At 50.3% G+C, this 24,324-nt stretch overlaps 2 protein-coding genes across 10 annotated transcripts; one reads left to right on the top strand and one right to left on the bottom strand.

Annotated features, from left to right (window-relative positions):
• Positions 1-3: 3 nt before the first annotated feature.
• MPI (mannose phosphate isomerase) lies at positions 4-15,447 on the top strand. Of its 3 annotated transcripts, none has more exons than XR_014516013.1 (10): positions 4-231; positions 2,311-2,432; positions 3,354-3,481; positions 4,821-5,021; positions 5,485-5,626; positions 7,524-7,706; positions 7,921-8,094; positions 10,177-10,385; positions 12,040-13,926; positions 14,214-15,447. XR_014516013.1 is itself a non-coding variant. In XM_083460551.1 (9 exons), exons 1-9 carry the CDS (start codon positions 159-161, stop codon positions 12,256-12,258), a joined length of 1,407 nt encoding a protein of 468 aa, XP_083316677.1. In that variant the 5' UTR covers positions 56-158; the 3' UTR covers positions 12,259-15,447. The 3 variants fall into 3 exon arrangements, 1 of the variants encoding a protein (XP_083316677.1); XR_014516014.1 differs by having other exon boundaries at positions 18-187; XM_083460551.1 differs by having other exon boundaries at positions 56-187; positions 12,040-15,447.
• Positions 15,448-15,755: 308 nt separating this feature from the next.
• Positions 15,756-24,324, bottom strand: FAM219B (family with sequence similarity 219 member B). 7 transcript variants are annotated; one of them, XR_014516016.1, is made up of 7 exons: positions 24,082-24,324; positions 22,387-22,483; positions 20,871-20,964; positions 19,992-20,069; positions 19,515-19,563; positions 17,303-18,701; positions 15,756-17,264 (listed from the first exon to the last, which is right to left on the bottom strand). XR_014516016.1 is itself a non-coding variant. In XM_083460652.1 (6 exons), exons 1-5 carry the CDS (start codon positions 24,172-24,174, stop codon positions 19,434-19,436), a joined length of 492 nt encoding a protein of 163 aa, XP_083316778.1. In that variant the 5' UTR covers positions 24,175-24,243; the 3' UTR covers positions 15,756-18,701; positions 19,424-19,433. The 7 variants fall into 7 exon arrangements, 3 of the variants coding, with proteins under 3 accessions (XP_083316778.1, XP_083316777.1, XP_083316779.1); XR_014516017.1 differs by having other exon boundaries at positions 19,424-19,563; positions 24,082-24,243; XR_014516018.1 differs by having other exon boundaries at positions 20,871-21,071; positions 24,082-24,204.

The following is a 24,324-nucleotide window of genomic DNA, read 5'->3' as shown; positions in this document are numbered from 1 at the left end:
GCTTTTGTGACCTCATCGAGCCGCAGAGGAAAGGGCGCGTGGAGGTAGCAGGGCGCATGCGCAAATACAGAACGCGCGCTTGTTCGCGCTCTCGCTCTGTCGCTCCGGAGATGGAGGAGAAATAGATCTCAAGATGAAGGGGAAGTTGACTTCCGGGCATGCGCACTGAACGGCGAGAGCGCTCCAGGTACCGTAGTGTGCCGCGTAGTGCGCAGCAGTCTGTTTAACTCGGTAAGCGTGAATGTAGAATGGCAGCCAAAATCCTAACAGCAACACACTACTGTATATGAATTGAATTACATTTATATCTCCCCCATCTCCTCTGAGTAGTTTCTTTACTTCATGCCTGAAAGGTATTAACGAAGGGGCCAGGCAAGCTTCCTTGAGGCTATTCCTTGGACTTATTTATTAATAACAGTGATGAACATGAAAATCAGGGCACCACCACAGAAAAGGCCCTGTCCCCTGTGGTCGCCTGCAGAACCCCCAAAGGTGGGCCTGGGCCTTTCCAGGCAACCTTAGCATACACAGGAAGGCTCACCCACAAGGACCTTCAGATCCCCAAGGCCTTTTGGGAGAAGGGTGAGCAAGAAAAGGAGAACCAAGGTCAGCTTGCAGGTTGCTGAACAGTTTGCAGTAGGCCCCAAAGTGTTTTTGACTTCACCCTCCCTGTCAATAGCAGCAACAACAAGGGTTGTCGTGCGTCGTCATACTCGTCATCAAGTGCTTTAGCAGCCTTTCTTAAAAACCACACAAGGCAACTCACAGAAATCTACAAATATATGCTGCAATATTCTAACCACCTAATTTAAGAATATAGGCTGCTACAATCTCTGATTTGTAGTAACCTGCAGGGCAGTCTTAGCCACATCTATTCAGAAGGAAGTCCTATGCAATTCCATGGGATGTACTCCCCAGGTTAGGATGGCAGGTTTAGTCTTAGTTATAGATCAGGCACAACAATTCCCATCATCCCTGACCACTGGTCCTGTTAGCTAGGGATGATGGGAGTTGTAGTCCCAAAGCATCTGGAGGGCTGAGTTTGGGGATGCCTGTTGTAGAGGAAAAAAGGATCCATTTACATTGTCTCAAGCTCCCTGCTGGAAAAGTGGGATATAAAAATAGGAAATATAAAAAATAAGAATAACAGATTTGCATTGGAATATGTGTGGGTCATCCTATTGCACTGCATGTGGGATACCTGCAGCAGGTAATCGGCTCCCCTCCTAGATTCATCATTTTGTACCTGATTTTGCTGGATGCAAGTGATGGACTCCAGCATCCTCATTAAAGTAAAACAAGTCCCAGATGCTGGAGCTCTGTGCACCCAATTTGGGATTTTACTGGCCAAAGCCAGTACTTTGAAATGAAACCACTGATCAGCACCTTCTTCCAACAAGCCTGGTTCTAAGTTGAGATTTTTGTCCTGGTCAATATTTGTATTGTGCAATTTGAAACTGTTTCTGTACATGTCATCGTTCGAACACTCATTATATATGTGATTGTTCTCTATGCTTTGCATTGTGGTGTTGCTTTGAGATGCTTCATAGGAAGTGATTCAGCTGTGGAAGAACAGGAGGAAGGGGGGGGGGGAACAAGCATAGCCTGCAACTGCCCTGCAGGAACTGTTGGCCCCTCCTGGGCCCTGGCCTCTGCCCGCCCCCCACACCCTGTGTGCAAAGGCAGCCCCACCTGTGGTGCATTTTTGGGTGTGATGCACACTCACTTGGAAGCAAGTCCCATTCAAGGAATAAAATGATGTAATTGTAGAGTTGGAAGGGTCCACTGGGATCATCTAGTCCAACCCCCTGCAATGCAAGAATCTTTTGCGAAATGAGCCTGAGATTAAGAGTGAGAGTCTTCTGCTGTACGGACTATTCCAGCTGCAGCAGGGTTTACGCTTGCGGAACGGCTGAGAAAACGCTTGCGGAACGGCTTAATACTTGCCAGACCTAAATGTTGCAAGAGCTTGATTAATTAATTGCATTAATACATTTCCGGCAACTCGTGCGTAATATAGCGCCTAGCCTGGCTGCACCATCCAGCTCCCCCGGCAAAAGAACCACGTTTCCTGGAGCACAAGAGAGATTGCGGGAGAAGACTCGGATCCGGGTTCGAATCCAACCGCTCACTCCCGTGTCTGACCATAAACCTTTAATAAAGTCCAGCTGCCCCTTTTGCGGAGCGTTTCAGGGGCGGCCTCGGGGCCCCTGTGTGGCTGCTGCGCTGCACCGGTGCAATTCCTGCTTGCAGCTCCAGGACGCAGCAGCCTGGCCCGGGCTGAGGCTGACGGGCGCTCTCCCTCCCCAGACACCTGATCCGGAGCGGCGGACTACTTTTCCCGGCGTGCCCGGCCAGCCGGCCGGCCGGCGCCTGGAAGAGGCGGGGCAGAGCGAAGCAGAGCAGCATCGCGGGGATGGCGGAGCTGCGAGGTGAGCGAGGCCGGGGCAAAGGAGGGCGCCTACCTTGCCCGCCTTGGGGGTCCGGGGGGCGGCGGCGGCGGGCGGCTCCTCGTGCTCCCCGCCCGCGATGGACGGAGGGGCTCCGGGACAAAGCGGCGGCGAGCAGGAGCAGGAGCGAGCCGCTCCGGGTGGGGAGAGGAGGGAGGCGTTCCCGCGGAGCGAGCAGGCAGGAGCGGTGCCCGCTCTCGGGGGAAGCCCGGTCCCTCCTGCGCCTCCCGGGGGTGGGAAGGGGTTCCGACCGTCATCTAGCCTAACCCCCGCCATTCAGGACGCGCAGCCTTGGCGCCCCTGACCGATGATCGCCCAACCTCTGCTTAAAACCCTGCAAGGAAGATAGGGCCTTTTTCACAGCGGCCCCGTTGGCCAACAGTAAATTTTGAAGGCCAGGCAAATCTATTTTATTCCTCCAGGCCTTTAAAAGAAAAGAAAATCTCTTAAAACCATCTCATTCTTTCCTATTAGCGTCTCCGATATCGGCCACCGCATCCCACCAAACCATCTTGGGAACTGTAGTTTGTTTTGGGCACTGAGGGTTTTTAGAAGACCCTGTTCCGCCCACAGGGCTGCAGCTCCCCAGGAAGAGGGGTGGGCTGTGAAAACCAGAGGGAACTGTAACTCTGAGAGATAACTAGGGCTCTCTCAGCACCCTTAACAAACTATAGTTCCCAAGATCCTTTGTGGGAACTCATGACTATTTAAAGTGATGCTGCTTTAAATGTGCAGGTGGGGGCCTTTGTCAAGATGCAGGGTAAGGGTGAGGGGGGCTCACTTACCCTGAGAGGGAGCATCCTGACAACAGGGATGGAGCTGTGGGGCCGACTGGGGGCAGCTTCCCACATTGTGTTCTTGTGCATGACCTCCCACCTGTGCCTGTGTCTTTTGCTCCCTCAGTGTTTCCCTTGGCCTGCACCGTGCAGAACTACTCCTGGGGCAAACTGGGCCAGGACAGTGAAGTGGCCAGTCTCCTGGCAAGCAGTGATCCAATGATCCACATCGAAGCGGGCAAGCCCTATGCGGAGGTGAGTGCAAACTGCCTGGGGGCCCTTGGGGCCAGGCTCCATCCCCTCCTCCCTCCTTGCCCATTCCCAAATTCCACTATATGGCTGGGAACTTAGATCAAGGTGCTCAGATCAGTCAGGGCGACCACTTGTGCTCTAGACCTCTGCCCCTCTTGCCTGATAAAAACCAGCAGGGAGGGAACAGCGGACTGGGCCAGGGAGGTGATCAGTGCCTCTTACAAGAGGGGGTGGTCCCTGCCTGTTTGAAGGAGGCAGTGGTAAAACCACTCCTTATGAAACCTTCCCTGGATTCAGAATACCCAACAAACTACTGGCCAGTTGCTAATCTCCCTTTCCTGAGCAAGGTTCTGGAACGAGTAGTTGCTTTTGGAAGAAACTGATTTTCTGCATCCATTTCAGTTTTGGCACAGAAACTGCTTTGGTCGCTAGTGCAAAATTCAGCGGCCAGGTTGCTCACTGGAGCAGGATGGTTTGAGCATATTACACCGATCCTAGTCTGACTGCACTGGCTACCAGTTAGTTTCTGGGCCCAATTCAAAGTGCTGCTTTTGACCTATAGAGCCTTAAATGGCTCAGGACAGCAATGCCTCAAGGACCATATCTCCATATGAACCTACCTGGACCCTGAGGTCGTCTTCTGAGGCCCCGCTTCGTGTTCCACTTCCTCGAGAAGTCCAGAGGGTCACAACACGAGAATGGGCCTTCTCTGCAGTGGCTCCCCGTCTGTGGAATGCTCTCCCCAGGGAAGTTTGCCTGGTGCCTTCATTTTACACCTTTAGGTGCCAGGCAAAAACGTTCCTTTTTAACCAGGCCTTTTGACTGACATCCTATGCCCTTTTAAAATGTGGGTTTTTTGGGGGGGTGTTATTGGGTTGTTTTTATTTTGATTATATATATTGTGGTTTCATATTTTGATTTTGTTCTATGAACCACCTTGAGACCTCTGGGTATAGGGTGGTATGTAAATTCAATTTTAAAAAGCAAAAAAACCTCACGAGTCTGAGCTCTCAGCCCTGTCTAAAGTGGCCACGGGGGAACCGTCACAACACTGCTGCTCAGAAACTGATTTCTCAGGGCTCCGAAATGGGGACAGACAAGGTGCCACCTTTCCTTTGTTGTCAGATGCCCAGCTCCCATCATCCCCAGCCAGCAGGGCTAGTGGTTGGAGCTGATCGGAGTGCAAGACGCGTGCTGTACTCCAAATCCTATCAGCCCTGATTTCTGGCTGTGCTGCCTGGGGCTGATGGGAATTGGAGCCCATCATCTGAAGGGCTACAGGTTGCCCAGATGTGCGCTAAGAGGTTTTGTGCATCATCTGTGTGCTCTCTTTTCCTCCTAGCTCTGGATGGGCACTCACCCCAAAGGAGACGCCGTGATTCTAGATAACCGCATCCCCCAGAAGACCTTGCGGCAATGGATCGCGGACAACCCCGACTGCCTGGGCACCAAGGTCAAGGAGGCCTTCCAGGGCCAGCTGCCCTTCTTGTTCAAAGTGCTGTCTGTTAACTCAGCCTTGTCCATCCAGGCTCACCCCACCAAGGTAAGGCCCTCTTCCCAGGGTGCCAAACGGCATAGAATCCTGCTGAGCTTTCTGGACTTTGCAGGTCAAGGACAAGGAGCTTGAAGGAGCATCAGCGGTTGAAGCCGGAGTTCAGAATGGCGTACAAGGGAAGCAGGTGCTCATCTGTTGGGTCCAGAGGTTCCCGTCCTCCGATACAAGGAGCCTTCCACCAACAGGCAAATGGAACCTTTTGGATCCAGCCCAAAGTTTCACGTTAATGGGTTAATGTCAGACCTGGGGTCGCAGCACAGATTCCGCCTGCTTCGCTTCTCATCCTTGACGTATTAGCCCACCCCTGGGTGCGTTGCCTGGTTCCCCAGGTGCTCTGTGGCTCGCTGAAGCCACGGCAGAGCACCCCCCCCCCCGAGCAGACTGACTGTGACACTGGAGCCTGGGGCTCAACACCTGTCCCCCCTCTTCCCTCCCTCTTCCCCCCTCCCAGGAGCTGGCAGAGAAGCTTCATGCCCAGTATCCAGAGCACTACCCAGATGCCAACCACAAGCCGGAGATGGCCATCGCCCTGACGCCCTTCGAGGGCATGTGTGGCTTCCGGCCTGTTGAGGAGATTGTGTCTTTTCTCCAGAGTAAGCATGGGAGGGGAGGGGAAGGGAAGGAAATAAGTACCAGCAAGATACAGGGACTCGGGTGTCCCAACTGGGGATGGAATTGTGTCCTTGGAACCGTGTTGTGATGGAAACAAGCATTGCCTCCCTGCAGGCTCACCCATCCTCTCCCTCCCCTAGCACAGCCACAAGGAGGCAGGTGGCAGCATTTGCTTTCAGTTTCAGCTAACCACAGTTTAGTGTTACAGCCCAGCCCTCAACCGTGGTTTGCTTAATAGTAGTATGTTGAAATCAAGTTAGCTTCTTGAACTATAGTTTGAATTTGGCTTGTTTCAAGCAAGCTGTAGTTAAGATTGACCACACAATTAGTTGGGCTTGGTCGACATGACAGGCTGTGATTAACTGGAAGCAGAAGCAGCTAACTGCCCCCTCAGGGACCTGCCAGAGGTGGAGGATTTTAAATCAATTTAGTTTTTCAAATTTTGAAATTTACAGACAATTGTCAAACATCCAAAATAAAAAGAGAATTCCGTAGATTCCTCTGGAATTCCCTCCTCCCCTGTGTGGGTCCTTAATTAAGTTTTTCCTCCTGCATCTTCTCTATTAATCCAAATCTATTAAATCTCCATTGCAACCATAATTCAACGTTAAACTACAAGTATTATTATTCCAATCCAACTAATAATTTTAATTGTTTCAAAGTGATTTTTAAGGTAAATTATTTATTTTCCCCATTCCTGGTTTTCCTGATTTCTGATTCTTCTGGTCATTTTTGCCATTTCGGCATAGTCCATCGACTTAATTTGCCATTCTTCTCTGGTAAGGATTCTTCTTCTTTCCATCTCTGGGTTAGTAACAACCAGGCAGCAGTGGTCGTATACATAGTCTTTTCTGTTCTGTTGTAATTTTGGCACCTAGAATTCCTTCAAGGAAAGCTTCGAGTTTTTTAAAGAAAAAGTTATTCTAAACATTTTTTTCTACTTCATTATATACCGTCTCCCAAATTTTTTTTTACTACTTTTTAAGCCCACCACATCTGATAAAAGGTGCCTTCTTTTTCCTTACATTTGCAGCATGTATTTGACCTTGTTTTATACATTTTAGCTAATTACTAGGAGTTAAGTACCAACGATACATCATTTTCATACAATTTTCTTTCAAAGTATAACATGCTGTAAAGTACCAGTTCCATAACTTCTCCCATGCTGTAAGTTGTATATTATATCCAAAGTCCCTCGCCCAGTGTATCATAACTGATTTAACCTGTTCATCTTTTGTATGCTATTCTAATATTACTTTATACATTTTAGAAAACAATTTGGTCTTGTTTTCTAACAGTTCTTTTTCAAATTTAGATGTTTTATTTAAAAAGCCTTTCTTTTATCCATCTTAAATATATCATTAAGCGGATGGTATTCTAGTGGCTGGGGAAACCCAGCCAGATGGGCGGGGAATGAATGAATGAATAAATTCTATTTATTTATTTATTATTGTAACCAATCAGTTAATAGTTCTCTTATATCCTCAGACCTATTTAATTTTAATTGATGTTCTACTTCCATTAACAATTCTTTATAAGTTGCCCGGTCATTTCTCATATTTAATTTTTTTAGAGATGCTGCTTTCAGTGGGAAAGTCATCATGGTGTTTTTCGTTCTAATAATTTTTTACATTTTCCGCATATTTCATAAACCACTTTCCTTACTACACGATTTAGGAAAGCTCTATGTACTTTAACTTCATACCACAAATATTCATACCAACAATATCTGTTATCATGACCTTCAAGATCTAAAACTTAAGAATTTTTAGTGATATCCATTCCTTTAGCCAGCATAGACAGGATGCTTCATAATATAGTCTTAAATCCAGCTAGACTCCATGCAGCCATTCTCAATATTCTTTGGGTTCCTTGCAGACGTTCCTGAATTCCGGGCCCTGATTGGGAATGTGGCGGCGGAGCAGCTGGAACGCTGCGTGGGCGAAGACCCCCGGGGTGTCTCTGCCGCACTGCGCATCTGCTTCACCCGGATGATGAAGAGCGAGAAGAAGGTCTTTGTGGACCAGCTTAACATGCTGGTGAAGCGGATTTCTCAGGAAGGTGGGTCTGGTGTGAGACTTGGGTGCTGGGGAGGTTGTGGCCCTCCAGGTGTTCCTGGGACTGCAACTCCAGGCACTCTTAATGGTGGTTGGCCGTGTTGTGGGAGGCTGATGGGAGCGACCTCTGTGGGGGGTTAGGGCCTCCACTATAAGGTGAAACTTGGCAACCAGCAGCTGCTGCTCACCAGACTCCTCCATGTGTCTCCATCCCACAGCAGATGCAGGGAAAGATACTTTGGCCAGCTGTGGGGAGCTCCTCCTCCGCCTCCACTCCCAGTACCCTGGAGACATTGGCTGCTTCGCCATCTACTTCTTGAACGTGATGAAGCTGCAGCCCGGGGAGTGCATGTTCCTGGGTGCCAATGAACCCCATGCCTACATCTACGGAGGTGAGTTTCTGGGCATAGAAGCAAAAGAGAGGCTTGGAGGTTGAATCCTGACAAGACAGAAGTACAGGGGGCAGGTGGGTGTGGGGGACTCCCTGGTTCTGAATGGGGTAACTGTGCCCCTGAAGGACCAGGTGCGCAGCCTGGGAGTCATTTTGGACTCACAGCTGTCCATGGAGGCGCAGGTCAATTCTGTATCCAGGGCAGCTATCTACCATCTCCACCTGGTACGCAGGCTGAGACCCTATCTGCCCACGGGCTGTCTCGCCAGAGTGGTGCATGCTCTAGTTATCTCCCGCTTGGACTACTGCAATGCGCTCTACGTGGGGCTACCTTTGAAGGTGACCCGGAAACTACAGCTCATCCAGAATGCAGCAGCTAGACTGGTGACTGGGAGCAGCCGCCGAGACCACATAACACCGGTCTTGAAAGACCTACATTGGCTCCCAGTATGTTTCCGAGCACAATTCAAAGTGATGGTGTTGACCTTTAAAGCCCTAAACGGCCTCGGCCCAGTATACCTGAAGGAGCGTCTCCACCTCCATCGTTCTGCCCGGACGCTGAGATCCAGCGCCGAGGGCCTTCTGGCGGTTCCCTCATTGCGAGAAGCAAAGCTACAGAGAACCAGGCAGAGGGCCTTCTCGGTAGTGGCGCCCGCCCTGTAGAACGCCCTCCCATCAGATGTCAAAGCGATAAACAATTACCTGACACTCAGAAGACATCGTAAGGCAGCCCTGTTCAGGGAAGTTTTTAATGTGTGACATCTTAGTGTATTTTTGGTCTTTGTGGAAGCCGCCCAGAGTGGCTGGGGAAACAAATAATAAATTATTATTATTATTATTTGTATGGCCACCAGATCTCCTCTCAAGGCAGCTTCCCAGGTTTATGGGATTTAACCGCTTGGATTGAGCACTTGTGGGGGGCAGGGGTAGCAGGGCTGTGGCCGTGGGAGAAACCTGGAAGCGGTCACGTATGGCGCCCAAGCCTAATGCTCCCCATTTTAATTAGTGCTTTGAAAAACTAGATCAGCCCTCAGAGGAGAGGCAGCCAGCATGGCAAGCAGGTCTGTGGCTAAGTTCCGCGTGGCCACAGTTGGGTGCACTGAGTCTGAAGATCAAGTGGGGTAGAGCGCAGCTGCATCTTAAGACCTGATGAGCTGCCTTGCAGAAGATGGGGCAGACTTGCTCTCTGTTGCTCAGGAGGGCAGGAGCAGAGCAAAAGGTGGAAACAGAGAGGAAGCCGCCTGTGGCGATCACACAGGGTCCCTGGATGTATTGATCCCTGTGCCACCACTGTGCTCGCTTCCCCGCTGCCACCAACCCGTTACACTCGGGTAAAACACTGAGTCCAGACAGTTGTTAAAAGTGAACCAAATAAACGAGTTTGTTTTATAAACATTAACAAGTTTATAGTTTCTCAGATAATATTCCTGTCGGTATCTTAACTTTAGTTTCTTCTGACTGATTATCTCAACTGTTTGACTGACTCCTCTTAACAAATTCTCTCACTCTCTCACATCATACTAGCCCAACCCACAGACTTATCCTCTCAGTCTCTTCTAACTCCAGACTGTCTTCTCAACCACCCTAACTCTAACTCCTCCCCTTGGGTTCCCATTGGTTAGTCATTTTACAATTAGTTAACCCTTTCCTTATGAACCCAGTATGATGTCACACACCTAGGAAGGCAAACACCACACCGCCCAATGGCCAGGGCTCTTCTGGCAATGGAATGCCTTGGCAGCCACTTCCTCCAGATGTGCTGGACTCCAGTTCCCATCACGCCCCAGCTGGCACAGCTGATGGTCAGGGATGATGGGAGTTGTATTCCAGAGATGCCTGGAGGTCACTAGGTTCACTATCCCTGCTGCAGCTGCAAGAATCCTGCGCTGGGCTAAGTGGCCTCAGGGGGCCTTGCCAACTCTGAAACTCTTAACTCTTAGTTTGAGATGACAGGGAAGGGATGATAAAAGAGGGTTTCTTGAGATGGGGCAGAAGGGTGTTTCTGGAGGGCCTCTCTTGCCACCAGCAGCAGCCTCTGCTCTTCCTGACGGCCAGCTTCTCTTTCTTTCCTGCCTTGCCACAGACTGCATTGAGTGCATGGCCTGCTCTGACAACACGGTGCGCGCTGGCCTGACGCCCAAGTTCATTGACGTCCTCACGCTGTGCGAAATGCTGAACTACACGCCGGCCCCTGGCAGCTCCAAGCTCTTGAGCCCCGTCCAGAGCCGCCTGGACCCTTGTGTCTACCTCTACGACCCGCCTGTCCCAGACTTCTCTGTCATGAGGATAGAGGTGAGTTTCTCGGGGGCTTCCCCTGCCCTGATGACGGCAGGCGGTTCCTGCTGCAAGAGCCTTTCAAGTGCCGAGGTGGCATTAGGCACCTGCTCCCTGTGCAGCTTGGCTCAGATGGATCCGTCCACTTTGGTTTCTCATTCTGCCCTCACCCCGAATCTTAGGTTCAGTTTGCTCTCTTTCTGGATGTCTTTGCGGTTCATTTTTAAACAGTGTGCATGGAAAATGTGTAAAACACATTTATGCACACAGTGTCCTCTAATATAATGCATGTTGATGCATTATTTTCACTGATACACACTTTCCCCAAATCATGCATTTCTTTTTTGGTAAGAGGAGTGCATCACACATTTGAAGAACAGCATATCTCCAAGGATACCTGCTTTCAGATTGCACGTTGGTTCAGAAAAGTGTGAATTACCGTATTTTTCGCCCTATAGGACACACTTTTTCCCCTCCAAAAATGAAGGGGAAATGTGTGTGTGTGTCCTATGGGGCGAATGCAGGCTTTCCCAGGCTTCCTGCAGCTCCGCGCCACCCCCCGGATCCCGGCGCGAAGCCGCGCGGGGCTCCGGAGAGTGGCGCGGAGCTGCCTGCATTCCGAAGCCTGGTGCGCGCTGAAGAGCGCCCCCGGGCTTCGCGCACCTCTCCGCAAGCCTGGGGAGACCGGTGCGGCTCCCTAGGCTTGCAGATAGCAGGCTGTTCTGGGGGCTGGGGTCGGGGGAAGCTCTGGCTTCCCCCGTGCCTGGGGAGGGGAAAATTTTTTTTCTTTATCCCCCCCCCCAAAAAAGAATTAGGTGCGTCCTATGGGGCGGTGCGTCCTATGGGGCGAAAAATGCGGTAGGTAGCTTTGCATGTTAATGCAAATTTTACAAAGTTGCCTCCCTGTCCCTACATGGGCCCCAACTTTATTTATAATGACATTCTTCCTCCAAGGAGCTTGGAGTGGCATGTGTGGTTCTCTCTCCTTATGTTTAAATAGGGATTTTTGTGTGAAACTCTATATTTTTTTTAATGCACATTAAGATACGGGTGGTGCTGTGGGTTAAACCACAGAGCCTAGGACTTGCCGATCAGAAGGTCAGTAGTTTGAATCCCCGCGACGGGGTGAGCTTCCGTTGCTCAGTCCCTGCTCCTGCCAACCTAGCAGTTCTAAAGCACATAAATGTGCAAGTAGATAAATAGGTACAGCTCCTGCGGGAAGGTAAACGGCATTTCCGTGCATTGCTCTGGTTCGCCAGAAGCGGCTTTGTCATGCTGGCCACATGACCTGGCAGCTGCACGCCGGCTTCCTCAGCCAGTAAAGCGAGATGAGTGCCACAACCCCAGAGTCGGCCACGACTGGACCTAGTGGTCAGGGGTCCCTTTACCTTTAAGACACAAGTGGCACAGGACACCCGTGAGATTAGCGTGGGTGAGAAACAGACATGCCCGTCGTTGCCTGCTTTTACAGTTGCTGAAATCTCAGTTTGGCTTGAGATGGAGACCAGCTTGCACTGCTGAGCACTCTGGAGGCTGGAGGGAAGTCAGGATCTGCCATTGCCTCTGGATTTGTCCCACGCCCAGCTCATTCGCTTCCCACTTAGTGAGGCAGGATGTTAAAATACCCAGGCCCCACCTCTCTACTGAGCAAGGGTTCTGCTTTCTCTCGCAGATTCCTTCCTCCATCAAGCTGTACCTTATTTCGGCCATCGACTCAGCCAGCATCCTGTTGGTGGTACAAGGAACTGCTGTCGGGACCTCCACTGCGGCCGCTTCAGAAATGGCTGTCCGCCGCGGCTCTGTGCTCTTCATCTCCGCCAATGAGAGCGTCTCCTTGCACCTGTCTGCACCTGATGGCATGCTGCTCTTCCGAGCCTGCTGTCTCCTATAATGTGGGGTGCTTGGCTCTTTCTTCTCTTGCTGAGACTCCAGTAGAACGGCTGTGTGTCCTCTGCACAGCCAGTTACTCCCCTGACCCATCAAACCACTGTGTCAAAAGCCCAAAGCATTGGCGCTCACCCCTGTATGGTGGGTCCTCGTTTCCCACACAGCTTGACTCTATCCAGGGAGAACACTCCTGCTCCTGCAACGGTTGCTGTAAAACATGGGGCTGGGAATTCTCCAGACCTCGTCGTTTTTTTAAAAAAAACTGCCCTCTCCACCTTGTGCTAGACCGTTCTGCTTTTGAGGGGTAGCGGTCTGCACACCCTGAACTTTTAAAATGCTGTAAAACTTATAAAAACCAGCAGTCAATGGTGTGCCTCTCCCCCCCCCCCCACCCTGGGAAGAGGGTGGAAGTTTGGAAGAAGGGCTTGGTGATGATTTGAGCTTCCCAGCCACTGGAATTCCCTCTTAGCCAGGACTTTCTGCCTCCTGCCCTTTACCCTGGGGGGCAGGCAAAAGCCTGTCTCCACCTCGCCCCAGTTCCTGCCGATGGAGAGTGGTTGGCTACCATTGCTTCTAATCCCTGGCTGACAAAGTTTCCTCTGGCTGTAGTGGACAGCATGTTCTGGTGTGAAAGTGCTTCCTCCTTGAGGGCCAGCTGCGGGTGGTTCCTTAATCTAGGGGTGGTTCTGTCTGCCCACAGCAGGGCCATGTGAGTTGACCCTGATAGGAGTTAGGAGTCCAGCAACTCCTGGGGAACCATGGGCTCCCCACTCCCAGCCAACAATCCTGATTTCGGGATGGGAGGACAAGCCAGTGGTATCTTTTTGGTACCGGTGGCCTTTCAGGTGCAATGTCCACCCTGGGCCAGGTGGCAGAAACAAGACGTCCTCTAATTCTACAGGCCTGGGGCTTCGCTTTGGGTGCTTTTCACCATCTGCTTTCCCCCCCAGTAGCATTTTCCCAGCACCATGTGGTTCTATCCCCTGGCTCCATGTGGGTGTCACAATATACCATAGCTTGTTGTGATAAGAACAAACCTAACCCTGGTCCAGCTCCCAAGTGCAGTATGTGTCTTCACTTTTCCTTGTTTGAAACAAGCACACCACGGGGTTGACGGAGCTGGCTTGTTCCAAACAAAACACAGTGAAGACAAAGCAGTCTAGGGCTGAGATGATTAATTAAAACTGGCACCCCAATTTTCCTATTATTCCTCTCCCTCAAATTGGTTGGAGTGAGAGAGGCTGTGTGGGGTAGAGGCTCCTTTCTATCCAAACGTAGCCAGTACCTGCTTTCCCTGCAGTAGTTTGGAACCTGTTCCCAAGCAACCAGGAGAAAAGGGTCCCCCGTCCCAACTAGAGTGTTAAGTTTGGAGGCAGGCTCAGCTTTTTGTGTCCTGCAGGGGCTGTGGTTATAAGATGATCAAATTGGCAGCTCATGTTTGGCTTTTGCACCAACAGGAAGAGAGTGGCTCTTCCCTTAAAAACATCAGATTACCACATCTTCACTGTATGGTGAAGCTACTTACCTGGCATGTCAAAGTAAAGTACATGTACCAATAGCTAAAGCAAGTGTTATAATCACTCTGCTCTACCCCTTGCTTCCACCTCTTGCAGAAAAATTCATTGAACGATAGTAAAAAAATCCATCCAGTAGCACCTTAGAGACCAGCCAAGTTTGTTTTTGTTTTTAATTTTTATTTTATTCAGGATTTTCTTGTTTTACAGAAGTGTAGTGCCTCGTTTTTTGTTTTTTTTCATGTAACATTTTTACAAATCCATCTCATTTGTTGAGGCATTAGGGGGAGAAGAAAAGAAAAAAGAAAAAAGAAAGGGGGGGTGGAGAGGGGGAAGATGGATAGGGGTGGGGTCGGGTGGCGGTGTTTCTATTATGTTTAATGTATGTAGAGTTTGGTGTCAGCGTTGCTTGTGTTGTTCGCTTGTGTTCCTTTGGTGGTGCCAGCCAAGTTTGTTGTTGCTATGAGCTTTCGTGTGCATGCACACTTCTTCAGATACCTTGCATGCACACGAAAGCTCCTACCAACAACAAACTTAGTTGGTCTCTAAGGTGCTACTGGAAGGAATTTTTTTATTTTGTTTCGACTACAGCAGACCAACACAGCTACCTACCTGTAACTAGAATCATTGAATGATGGTACCCTGAACTCTTGGGTAAGTCAGTGCTATAAATTCAAGCGTTGCTAAGGGACAGGCGCTGCCTTGGGGCAGGGCAGGGTGGTGGCCTTTCAGTTGTGACTGGCTTACAGCTCCCATCATCCGGAACCATTGGCCATTCTGGCTGATGGGTGTTGGGGTCCTGCAAGATCTAGGGGGTCAGCGGTTCCTCACCCAAAGTTCAGTTCTGTGGCTTGGGGAGCAGGAAGCCCAGCCACTCCACCTTCAACTCAGTTTCAAGTTGCAGTTGAGGGAGGGAAAGTCCACTTGCGCTTCCATTCGACAACTCTGGTTTGATTTGCATGCTCCCTCATTTGGGGCTCAGTATATTTCAGCAAAGAGAACTGCCCCAGTTTCTCTTTAGCTTCCTGCCAAATAGGAGTGTCCTTACCCTAGCGGAGTGCCAAGCGACTGTTGTCTCCTGCAGAATGATTCGAGAGAGAAAAGTGCAGGGGGGGAAATACAGAACCTTCAGAGACTGAAATAACAGCTATAAGTGAAAAGAAATAGGATGTTGGGGGACTGGCAGAATACATGCGTTGTCTTAAGGGGTTGTGTATCAGAATTTGAATCCTGAGGTCATCCGTCAGATGGATTTTGACTCCAGACTCTGGCGCTGCAAATTGTAGAGCTGTGGTTTCAGCATTTGACGTTTTGATAGCTGCAGTCAACCACTTCGTACCATTTGTGTTAAGAGATGTGTGGACCCAGTTGTACACTTTATACAAACTATTTTGTTCCTAAATTAACTGGAGGTTTGAGATGTATGTACAGAGTGTGTGCAAGTAAAGACCCCTGGAAGAGCCAGTATTCCTGCTACCATTGTACTGTATTCCATATTTCACAGGTATAGTTATGGCTAATAATCCCCAAAGAATGAAACAGGGAGATGAAATTCAGATGGGTTCAGAAACAAAAAATCTTCCCACCAGTGTAAAACATCAGTTGTTTAAGAGTCAAATGCAACGAGTTAAAGTTGACTAAATAAAGAAGGTGCTGTAGAGGACAGGCCCTGAGAACAACCTGTCTGGTGTATGTTTTTCTTGGGCTATAGTTGCTTTTAAAATTGCATTTTCAAAAGGCCGAATAAAGAGCTTTGTCCAAGTAAGATGAGGTTAGGACATTCAAAACCTCGAAGGAGCAAGGGAGGCAGAAAGAACAGCAGACTGGAGCGAGTCCCACAAATGCCAGGATGACCACAGGCTCCTCACACCTGCTATGAACGGCCTTTTGCCCTCCACCACCACCACAGTGGACCCCAGGAGGAATCCTACTGCAGGCCTCTTCACTAACACGCAGGTAAGGAACAAACATTTCACATACAAAAGGATCCAAGCCTTGTGAATACAAGGTAGAGTTTTATTAATGCACACTTCCCTTGCTCAGTATATATAAAACTATTTGCTAGATAGTTCTCTGCATATACAATAACATTAATATCCAATAAGATTGTCCTCGGTGCCTTTCAAGGTTGGTTTGTGTTTCAATTTCACTTCATTTAATGCATTTCAATATTTTAAGGCAGCTTTTTAAACACTCTATAGGACACAGTCACGGAACTCCTTTTTCCACCCTGACACCCCAACATACACAACACTGTCAGCCTGCCAAGCTTATTTTGCAGCAGAAAGCCGGCAGTTTTCTCTCTACAGGTCTACTAGTGTCCTGGCTCTCCACTGTCCACCTCATCTAACGTTACACACTATTAAAAGCTTACTGCAACTAGGACTGAACAGCTCGAACCTGTCCAGGAACATCAACCTTTTACCATGGAGAAGTTGTCTCCAGAGGATTTGCAGGCAGAGGATGCTGCAGGCAGCACAAATAAATATAGAAAATGAAAGGCAGCTGGGGGTGGGAAAAGTTGCCTATGTAATCTAGTGGCTGCACCAGCAACCAACTCTCTACTGGAGGGCTGGAAAGTGCAGAGTTCACTTGCCCGCCTCTTGCTAAGCATGTTCCCTAGTGAGTAAACACTGGCCTGTGTTATGGCCTGCCACGTGGCCTATCTTGACAAATAATTCTAGCAAAACACATACCCAACTGGAAATGGCCTCCTGGGTGCCACTCGCCTGGGAACAGCTAAGCAGAGCAGAGAGAACTCCAGTTTAGGATCAAGTCTGCCAAGTAGGGCAAGACTATCTCATCCCTACTGGCAAGTTTTCCAGGAAATGGGGTGTGGGGGTGTGGGAAGCAGCCGCCACTTTTAGCTGCTTACAGTAACAGAGGACAACAGTGCAGTGGCATCTTGCTCAAGTTGTGTTAGTGACTTCAGAGACCTCTGGATCTCTTGCTACTAAAGCTTCAGTTTAGACGGCAGAGGTAATAGCCTGCTATGGTCCCCAGACCAAGGCAGCAAAGGGGGGGTACCATTCATACGGATTTATTACTCAGTGAGGCTGCCCAAATATACAGGGCACATCTTCCTCCCCCAACCTAGTGCTTCCAGGTGTTGCTGGACCGTAACTCCCATCATCCTCAATCACTGGCCATGCTTGGGCTGAAAGCACCAGCACAACTGGAAAGCACCAGGTGGAGGGGAGATCATGGCTCCAACTTGCATGCTAGCAGGGTACCTCACAAAGCAACACTCACAAATGCTGGCAATTCCTCCCCTCCCTGTTCTCCACAACTGCCACATAAAGTGAACCACAGCTGGTGCTAGCGAATCAGAAAGGCTAGATCGCAGCTCTTGCTCACAAGCTGTCACTTAGTGTGCATGGAAAACACACTATGCGCTACTTGAAATCAAAAGGAGGCTGCATAAGCCAATTCTAATTGTGGGGAAATTAAGTCAGAATAACAGGAACTGATGCAGGGATGGGAGACCTGTGGCCCACTAGATCAGGCTTCCTCAACCTGGTACCCACCAGGGACTGGGGAGACTCCATATCCCATCAACCCCAGACAGCAGGGCCAACAGTCAGGGATGATGGGAGCTGAAGTCCAACAGCAGCGCTTGGAGCCACACCTGGTCTAGACCCCTCATCACACAAAGGCAGGCAACACAGAAATGAGGCTATGGGCGCTAGCACCTTAGCCTTCATCCTCTGCTTGGTCTCTATTCACTTCAGAAGAGGGTAGGGGAGAGGCGCAAGCATGTCTGAATCAGCACCAGCTCCCCAGTCAAAGTGAGGCAGCTATGACCTAAACTAACCAGGATTCTCACCCGGAGCCAGGGATGTCAGATTTGTTGGCCCTTTTGCCAGGGAGGACCAGCCTCCAAGGCAAGGCAAGTGAACCCTTCCCCTCTATCTGTGGGAGGGGGGGGGGAATACACCGTCCTCCCATGCCAAGAAAAAAGGCTCAGTAGGTCCATCTTTCACCAGGCCAAGACTTAATGCTGAGAGTCAATTTGAGACGATGCGGCAGCTGGTGAAACTGTTTTGAAAGCTCCTCAAGGGAAAGGACTGAGAGCAGCAGCTTCCAGGCAGCAAAGCCAACAGAGGGCTGGGTGGGAGTTCAAGAGACTGCAAGGATGCTAGCAGGCAGCGCCCCATCCATGCAGCTTGTTAGAAGAGCTTCTCCATCCCAGAAATCCACATGACAACATCATAGTCCAGCTCTACAAGGACCGCAGGAGACTGTAGCTCAAGCACTGGAGTCCAGGAAAGGATCCTGAGCAAGTGAGGAAAATCTGTTTGACGCGATGTAGTGATTGCTGTGCTTTTTCCCCCCAATCATAATTTTTGTAAACTAAAGTTTTAACTTGTCCTAGTCCATTCTTCATTCCCTTTCACAAAAAAATCTTGGCTGTTTGCCTTTAAGGAGGAAAACACTTGCCCTGTCCTCTTCTCCCATCTGCATCTTTCTCCAAAGGCATTCCCAGGCAAGGGAGCCAGCTGGCTCAGAGCCTTCCAAGGGCTTCCACTGAACAGTCTTGTATGTGCACCACAGAAAAGAGTTTCAAGAGGCTGGTTGGTGCCCAGGCAAGTGCAAGCAGGGCAACAGTGCACCCCGCTTTCCCAGCCACCAAAGCACCCTCTTCCTGCTCCCTATCGGCTTGGTCAAGGCTCGGTGCCAGACTCCATTGCCTCTGCTGGACCTCCAGGCGTCTGAAAGGAAGGGGGGAAAGTGCTGGGTTCTTGACCTGTGCAGTGCAGTCCCGCTCTTTGGATCCTTACTGGATGGAGCAGGAGGCAGACTCCCCAAAGCAGCAGGGACATGGTGAGGATGACACAGGCTTGGGAGGGATGAGGTCAAGGTCCTCGTCGTCTGGGATTTCATCGAGGCGATACCCATCTTGCAGCAGCTGGCGGCTGAGATCCTGGTTGACCTGAGAAGCAAGAGGAGGGACAAGCTGAAAACACCTGCTGGAGGACTATGGAATTGGCCACGGCCTGCTGGTTATCCGTTTGTGGTAACACGGAGGCAGGGTTTTCCACTGGTGGAATCAGTGACTAGCATTGCGCTTCATGCAGAAATATGAGAGCCCCATCAGTAGTGGCATTCTGCTGGCTCTTGAAGACACGCCAGTTGAGGCAAGCATTCTCCTGAACTTGAACTTCCTGATCTAATTACCTTAACTGCTTTTAACCCCACTGTTTTACTTGCTATGCTTCTTCACTGTTTTCTTTTATTGTACATTTTAATTATGGTTGTTTTTTCAAATCCTAAGAGCATATTCCTATGCTTATCTATTCAGAACTGTGTCCCCTTATAGGATTGGACTGCAGTCCTAAGAAGGAAGAAAGGCCTGGAGAGCTCTCCTTCCTAGCAAGCATGCGAGTGAGAAAATACACTTCCATGTGCCTACATTTCCTCACTCATGGTCAGTCACAACATGCTTACTGGGACACATGCACACATAGACATTGCATGTAGAAAGTGCTCCCAAACTACACGCTCTCCCATCCCTGGCGACTGGCTGGCTAGAGATGGAGGCTGACAGCACCTGGAGGGTCTTTGCACCCCAAGATTAATGAGCAGGCAACATGAGCACCTGAGGTTCATCTTGCACCCCACCCCCACCTGCCATAAAAGCCTTTGCTCACTAACCATCAGAAGGTCAAACAGACAGGCAGACAAACCCCACCACCTGCAGGTCAATTTCAATGCCTGTAAGGAGCAAGCCATGCACCAGACTTGCCTCTGCAGAGGAGTAACCGGAGGAACATCTTGATTCCAGCTCCTCATCACTAGGAGAGAAAAACACCAAGGGTCAGCACAAACTGAAAGGGTATTTCTAGCACACTTCCGGCTCCCAGTTCTCTGCTAAGAATGAATAGGGTTTTGTGACATGAGAGGAAGTTTGTCTCCCATAAGAACATAAAATGACCCTGCTGGATCAGAATAGTCCAGCATCCTATTCCCAGAGCAGCCAACCAGATGCTTCTGGGAAGCCCACAAGCAATGCTGACTCCTGCCATTGCTCCCCCGTATCTTCTGGGGAAGACTGCTTCTGAAATTGGAAGCTCTACAGGGCTACTGTGACTGGTATTCCGTTCACAGACTGATCCTCTTTGCTAACACTCCTTTTTAGAGCCATTTAAAATTGGTGGCAATGCTCAAACCTTTTTGGCCTCCCCTACCCACAATCAGCAAGCAGGTCCCACTCACCCCTCACCTGTCAGAGTCCAGGGACACCAGGGTTTCATCTGAGATCTGGCTGAGGGCAGCATAGCCCTTGTTGAACTTCACTGACCTAGAGAAAGAGGCAAAAACCAATATGAAGCACCTGAGAGTGGGGGAAGGTGAAGGGAAGGATGTTGGTGCAAATGACAGGGTGTCACTCAGGCAGAAGATGGCCTTGGGCAAGTCACTGTCTCAACTGGACAAACCTGATGTGGCTTTTGGCACCGATTCAAGGTGCAAAAAAGTCAGGTTCTGTATCTGCGTATTCTGGAAGCACATTTCAAATCATTCATAGCTGAATCCTGCAGTCAAGGCTGACTTATCAACAACAGGGACAGAGGAAGCTACCTCAACCAAGTGAGAGTGTTTGTGCTCTGCATCAAGCAGGATTGAACTCGGCATATCAGCTGATTTGCAGAAGTACAATCCTGATTGGTTCAAAGCTTCAGAAGCGCCTGACACCCAGAAGTTATGATGACAGGTGAGTACAGCTTGCCCCAAAAGGCCTGGCAGGCCAAATGGAGAGGACTGGTGGAGTCCCCTGCCCAAGCTCTCCACTTTCAGACAGGAGTGTCTCCCAGCCCCACCTGGAGATCTTGTGGACTGAACCTGGCACCACCTTCCTGCAATACAAGAGCTTCTGCCTCTGAGCTGCACTGGCCCATCTCTTAAATTGTGCCATTTCTGGAGGCCTTTGGCTGCTTTTCTGAATTCACCCCATCATGGGGAGCAGTAAAGAGAGCGCTAGATTAGGTTAGCAGGACACCAATGTTAGCAGCCTAACCTAACGCATGTGGAGTTGTTAAGGGCCACTGAACTCACAAAAAGCCAAAAATTCCCCCCCCCCAAACAGTAAGAAAATGGACTGGACCTCTTGGCTGGTAGCTTGGGCTGGTGCCGGACGGCTCCTGAGAATGCGCCTCCCTTCCTCCGCAGCATCGCCTTTGCCATCTCGCGATGTTTCTCTGCAGCCCCCAAAATGACCAAGGCAAACTCAGTGAATATTTGCTGTATTCCACGTTCCTGGGGAGGATCGCCTCCCATAAACCACACCCCACCAGCCAACTGCTGCCTGTGGGGCAAGTTCAGACAAACATTTACTGCAAAAGGACAGCAGAAAAACCCACTCTGCCTGCATAGGACATGAATCATCTGAATCCTCTGGTTGCCCAGGAGATGCCAAAGCACACTCTCAGGGGTTTGCCATCTATTAAAGTGGGTTGGCGTGGCAACTATGCTGTGCAAGCCATCTTGGGGAAGTCCCAGGGGTTCCCACCCCTGCAGCAAACATTCAGGTGAATCCACACCACCTGCTGGTGTTGCAAAAATGCTTCCAGGTGTATGATGGGGTGTAGAACATAAAAGAGCTGCAGCTGGATCAGGCCAAAAAGGGCCCATCCAGTCCAGCATCCTGTCCTCGCATTGGCCAACCCGATGCCTCAATGGGAAACCCACATGCATAATCTGAGCGTAACAATACTCTCTCCGCTTGCGCATCCCAGCAACTGGAATAAAGAGGCTTCCTATCTCAGACAGTGGGGGGAGCACCTAGTTATTGTGGCTGGTAAGCATGTACGAGTCTTATCCTCCATGTCATTGCCTTGCCTTCCTCCTGCAGCAAGGAGGGAGCACTTTCTGCTCAGCAGTGAAGAAAGCACAACTATTTCTGCCTTCCTAGTCAGTAATTTCCATAGAAAATAATCCATGAAGTCCTTTGACATCCCACCCCCGTGTCTGTACCCTGCTGGATGGCTAGGGAGCCTGTGCCCCTTCAGATTTGTTGGGCTCCATCTCCCATTGTCGAGGCCACAGGAACACTCCACCCCTGCTCCTCCACAATGAAGCTCAAGCAGGAACAATTGCTGTCACTTCTTCTCCTGCCTACATTGTCACTTTTTTCATGGCTGTATATGGCTGACAGTAAGCAGGTATTGTACTATTGTTGTTGCTAACAGCAATTTAGTTCCAACTAGAGATGTGTGGAGGCTTTGGTCAAATCATGAAAAAAGTGGGATATTTCAGACGGATTCTCTGAGGCAAAGTGGGATCTGCACAAGGTAACCGGAGTCAAAGCAGGGATGTCCTCGAGGTGCCTCAGCAATAATATTGTCTGCTAAAAGCAAAACTAATGTCTCTAAATTGACCATGCAAGGGGTGACTCATCCCCGTCTCAGTGCTCTGAATATCCCAGTTGTGGAGGAACACAAGTGGGAATGGTGCTACTGTGCAAATGAGCCACTTATGGGCTTCCTGTGGGCATCTTACTGGCCACTGTGGGAAGAAGACACTGAGCTAGGTGAGCCTGCAGTCCAGCTCCTCAAGCAGTGAGCCCACCATACTTGTGAAGGCTCTGCCCTCATGGAACATAGATTCCAGTCCTGACTTACGTAGCTTATCCTGAATGGAAGGAGTTTTGCTCATGAGGTACGGCCCCCTTTTCTCCACTGGTGTTTCCCTGCTTGTCCTCTTCTTGTCCCTCTGCCCCTGTCAGAAGGAGACATTTGACAGCCATTATACCCCAGAGAGAACACAGAAGTCCAATGCAGGGGAGCTTTCCTGTCTTCTATTGATGCCCAGCTTTTTACTTATTTCATCGTTGGCCCCATATCAAACACATGCCTGTTTCATTTACTGCAAGATGCACTTCAATGTGTTGCCCAAAAAGGGAGATAGAAAGTACAAAACAACCACAAATATAGTATATGAATCCCCTCGATTTCCAAGGTTCAGGCTGTGAGAGCCATTATGTAGCCAAAACAGCACCATCCATTTACAAGGAACAGATATCAGCAGGACTGCCGTGGATGCAGAATGTTGATGGGACTATTAGCAGGGGGAAAGCAACCCGGGGTAGGAAGGAACAGAGTGGCTAATATACTGAATGGGGAGCACTCTGCTGATGAATGCCTGACTAGCTAACAACCCACCCATGCACCCCCTGCCCGCAAAAAAATAATAATGATGTCCAAATTCAACCCTCTCTCATAACAGGACCTTCAGCCTATATGGAGGTATATATGAGATGGGGGGGTTGTTTCAGGTCCTCAACTTTCAGAATCCCCCTTTACAAAGACCTGAGCCCCATCACATGGAACATTCCCATCTTAAGACCTTCTAGCCATGACGGGCAAAACTGGCATTTCTGCTGGCCACAGCTTCCATCCTCAGAGCAGGTGCCTTTGCTCTGATCCAGCGGGCAAGAAGAGGGCTTAAGAAGAGCCTGGCTGCTGGATCAGGCCAAAGGGGGCCCATCCAGTTCAACCTCCTGTTCCCAGAATACCTGAAGGAGCATCTCCACCCCCATCGTTCTGCCCGGACACTGAGGTCCAGCTCCGAAGGCCTTCTGGCGGTTCCCTCACTGTGAGAAGCCAAGTTACAGGGAACCAGGCAGAGGGCCTTCTTGGTAGTGGCACCCGCCCTCCCACCAGATGTCAAAGAGAAAAATAACTACCAGACTTTTAGAAGACATCTGAAGGCAGTCCTGTTTAGGGAAGCTTTTAATGTCTGATGGACTACTGTATTTTAATATTTTGTTGGAAGCTGCCCAGAGTGGCTGGGGAAACCCAGGCAGATGGGAGATGTATAATTTATTTATTATTATTATTATTATTATTATTATTATTATTATTATTATTATTATTATTATTCCTACTACTACAGTGGCCAACCAGATGACCCGAGCGGAAAGCAGGCGAGGAGAAGGGCCGGAGCCCAAGAGAAACACTCCCTTCCTGCGGCAGAGCACAGCCTCCATCAGGGCCAGCGGTGGGACAGGCTTGCTTCTTCTCCACGAAGCCCCCTCATCCTCCTGCGGGAGGGAGTTCCGCAGTTTAGCTGCGCCGCGAAAGGAACTCGCTCCTTCCATGCCTCGGGACTCCTCCAACGTCCAGCTCGCGCGTCTGACGCAGTTGGAAGGGGACCCCGCAGGTCATCTACGCGACCCCCGAAAGCCCCGTCGGGCGGCCCCCCTCGCCCCGCTTCCAAGCAGGGCAGCCGGCAGTAGAGCCTCCCTGGCCAGGAGCAGCCCACTCGCCCTGAGGAGAGGTCCCGGAAAGGCCCGGCCCCCCCCGCCGGCCACGCACCGTGTCTCTGCTGGGCCCGGGCAGCGTCGCGGCCTCCCTCCGGCCCCGAGGCTCCGCTCCGCCTCCCGCCGCCGCCGCCGCCGCCTTCTCCATAGTCGCTGCCCTCACGGCGGCACCGCCACGAAGCCACGCCTCCCGCTCACGTCACCCTGCCGGCTCTCCCCCATTGGTTTGTTTTCAAGCGGCCCGCCCCTCGTCCTCTCGCGTTAGCAGCGCTCGTCTGCCGTTGAGGGGAGACCAACC

This window comes from Podarcis liolepis (genome assembly GCF_965112155.1).
Source record: "Podarcis liolepis genome assembly, chromosome: 9".
Classification (NCBI taxonomy): Eukaryota; Metazoa; Chordata; class Lepidosauria; order Squamata; family Lacertidae; genus Podarcis; species Podarcis liolepis.
Note: the sequence above shows the minus strand (reverse complement) of the source record. Positions and strands in the feature narration are given on the sequence as shown.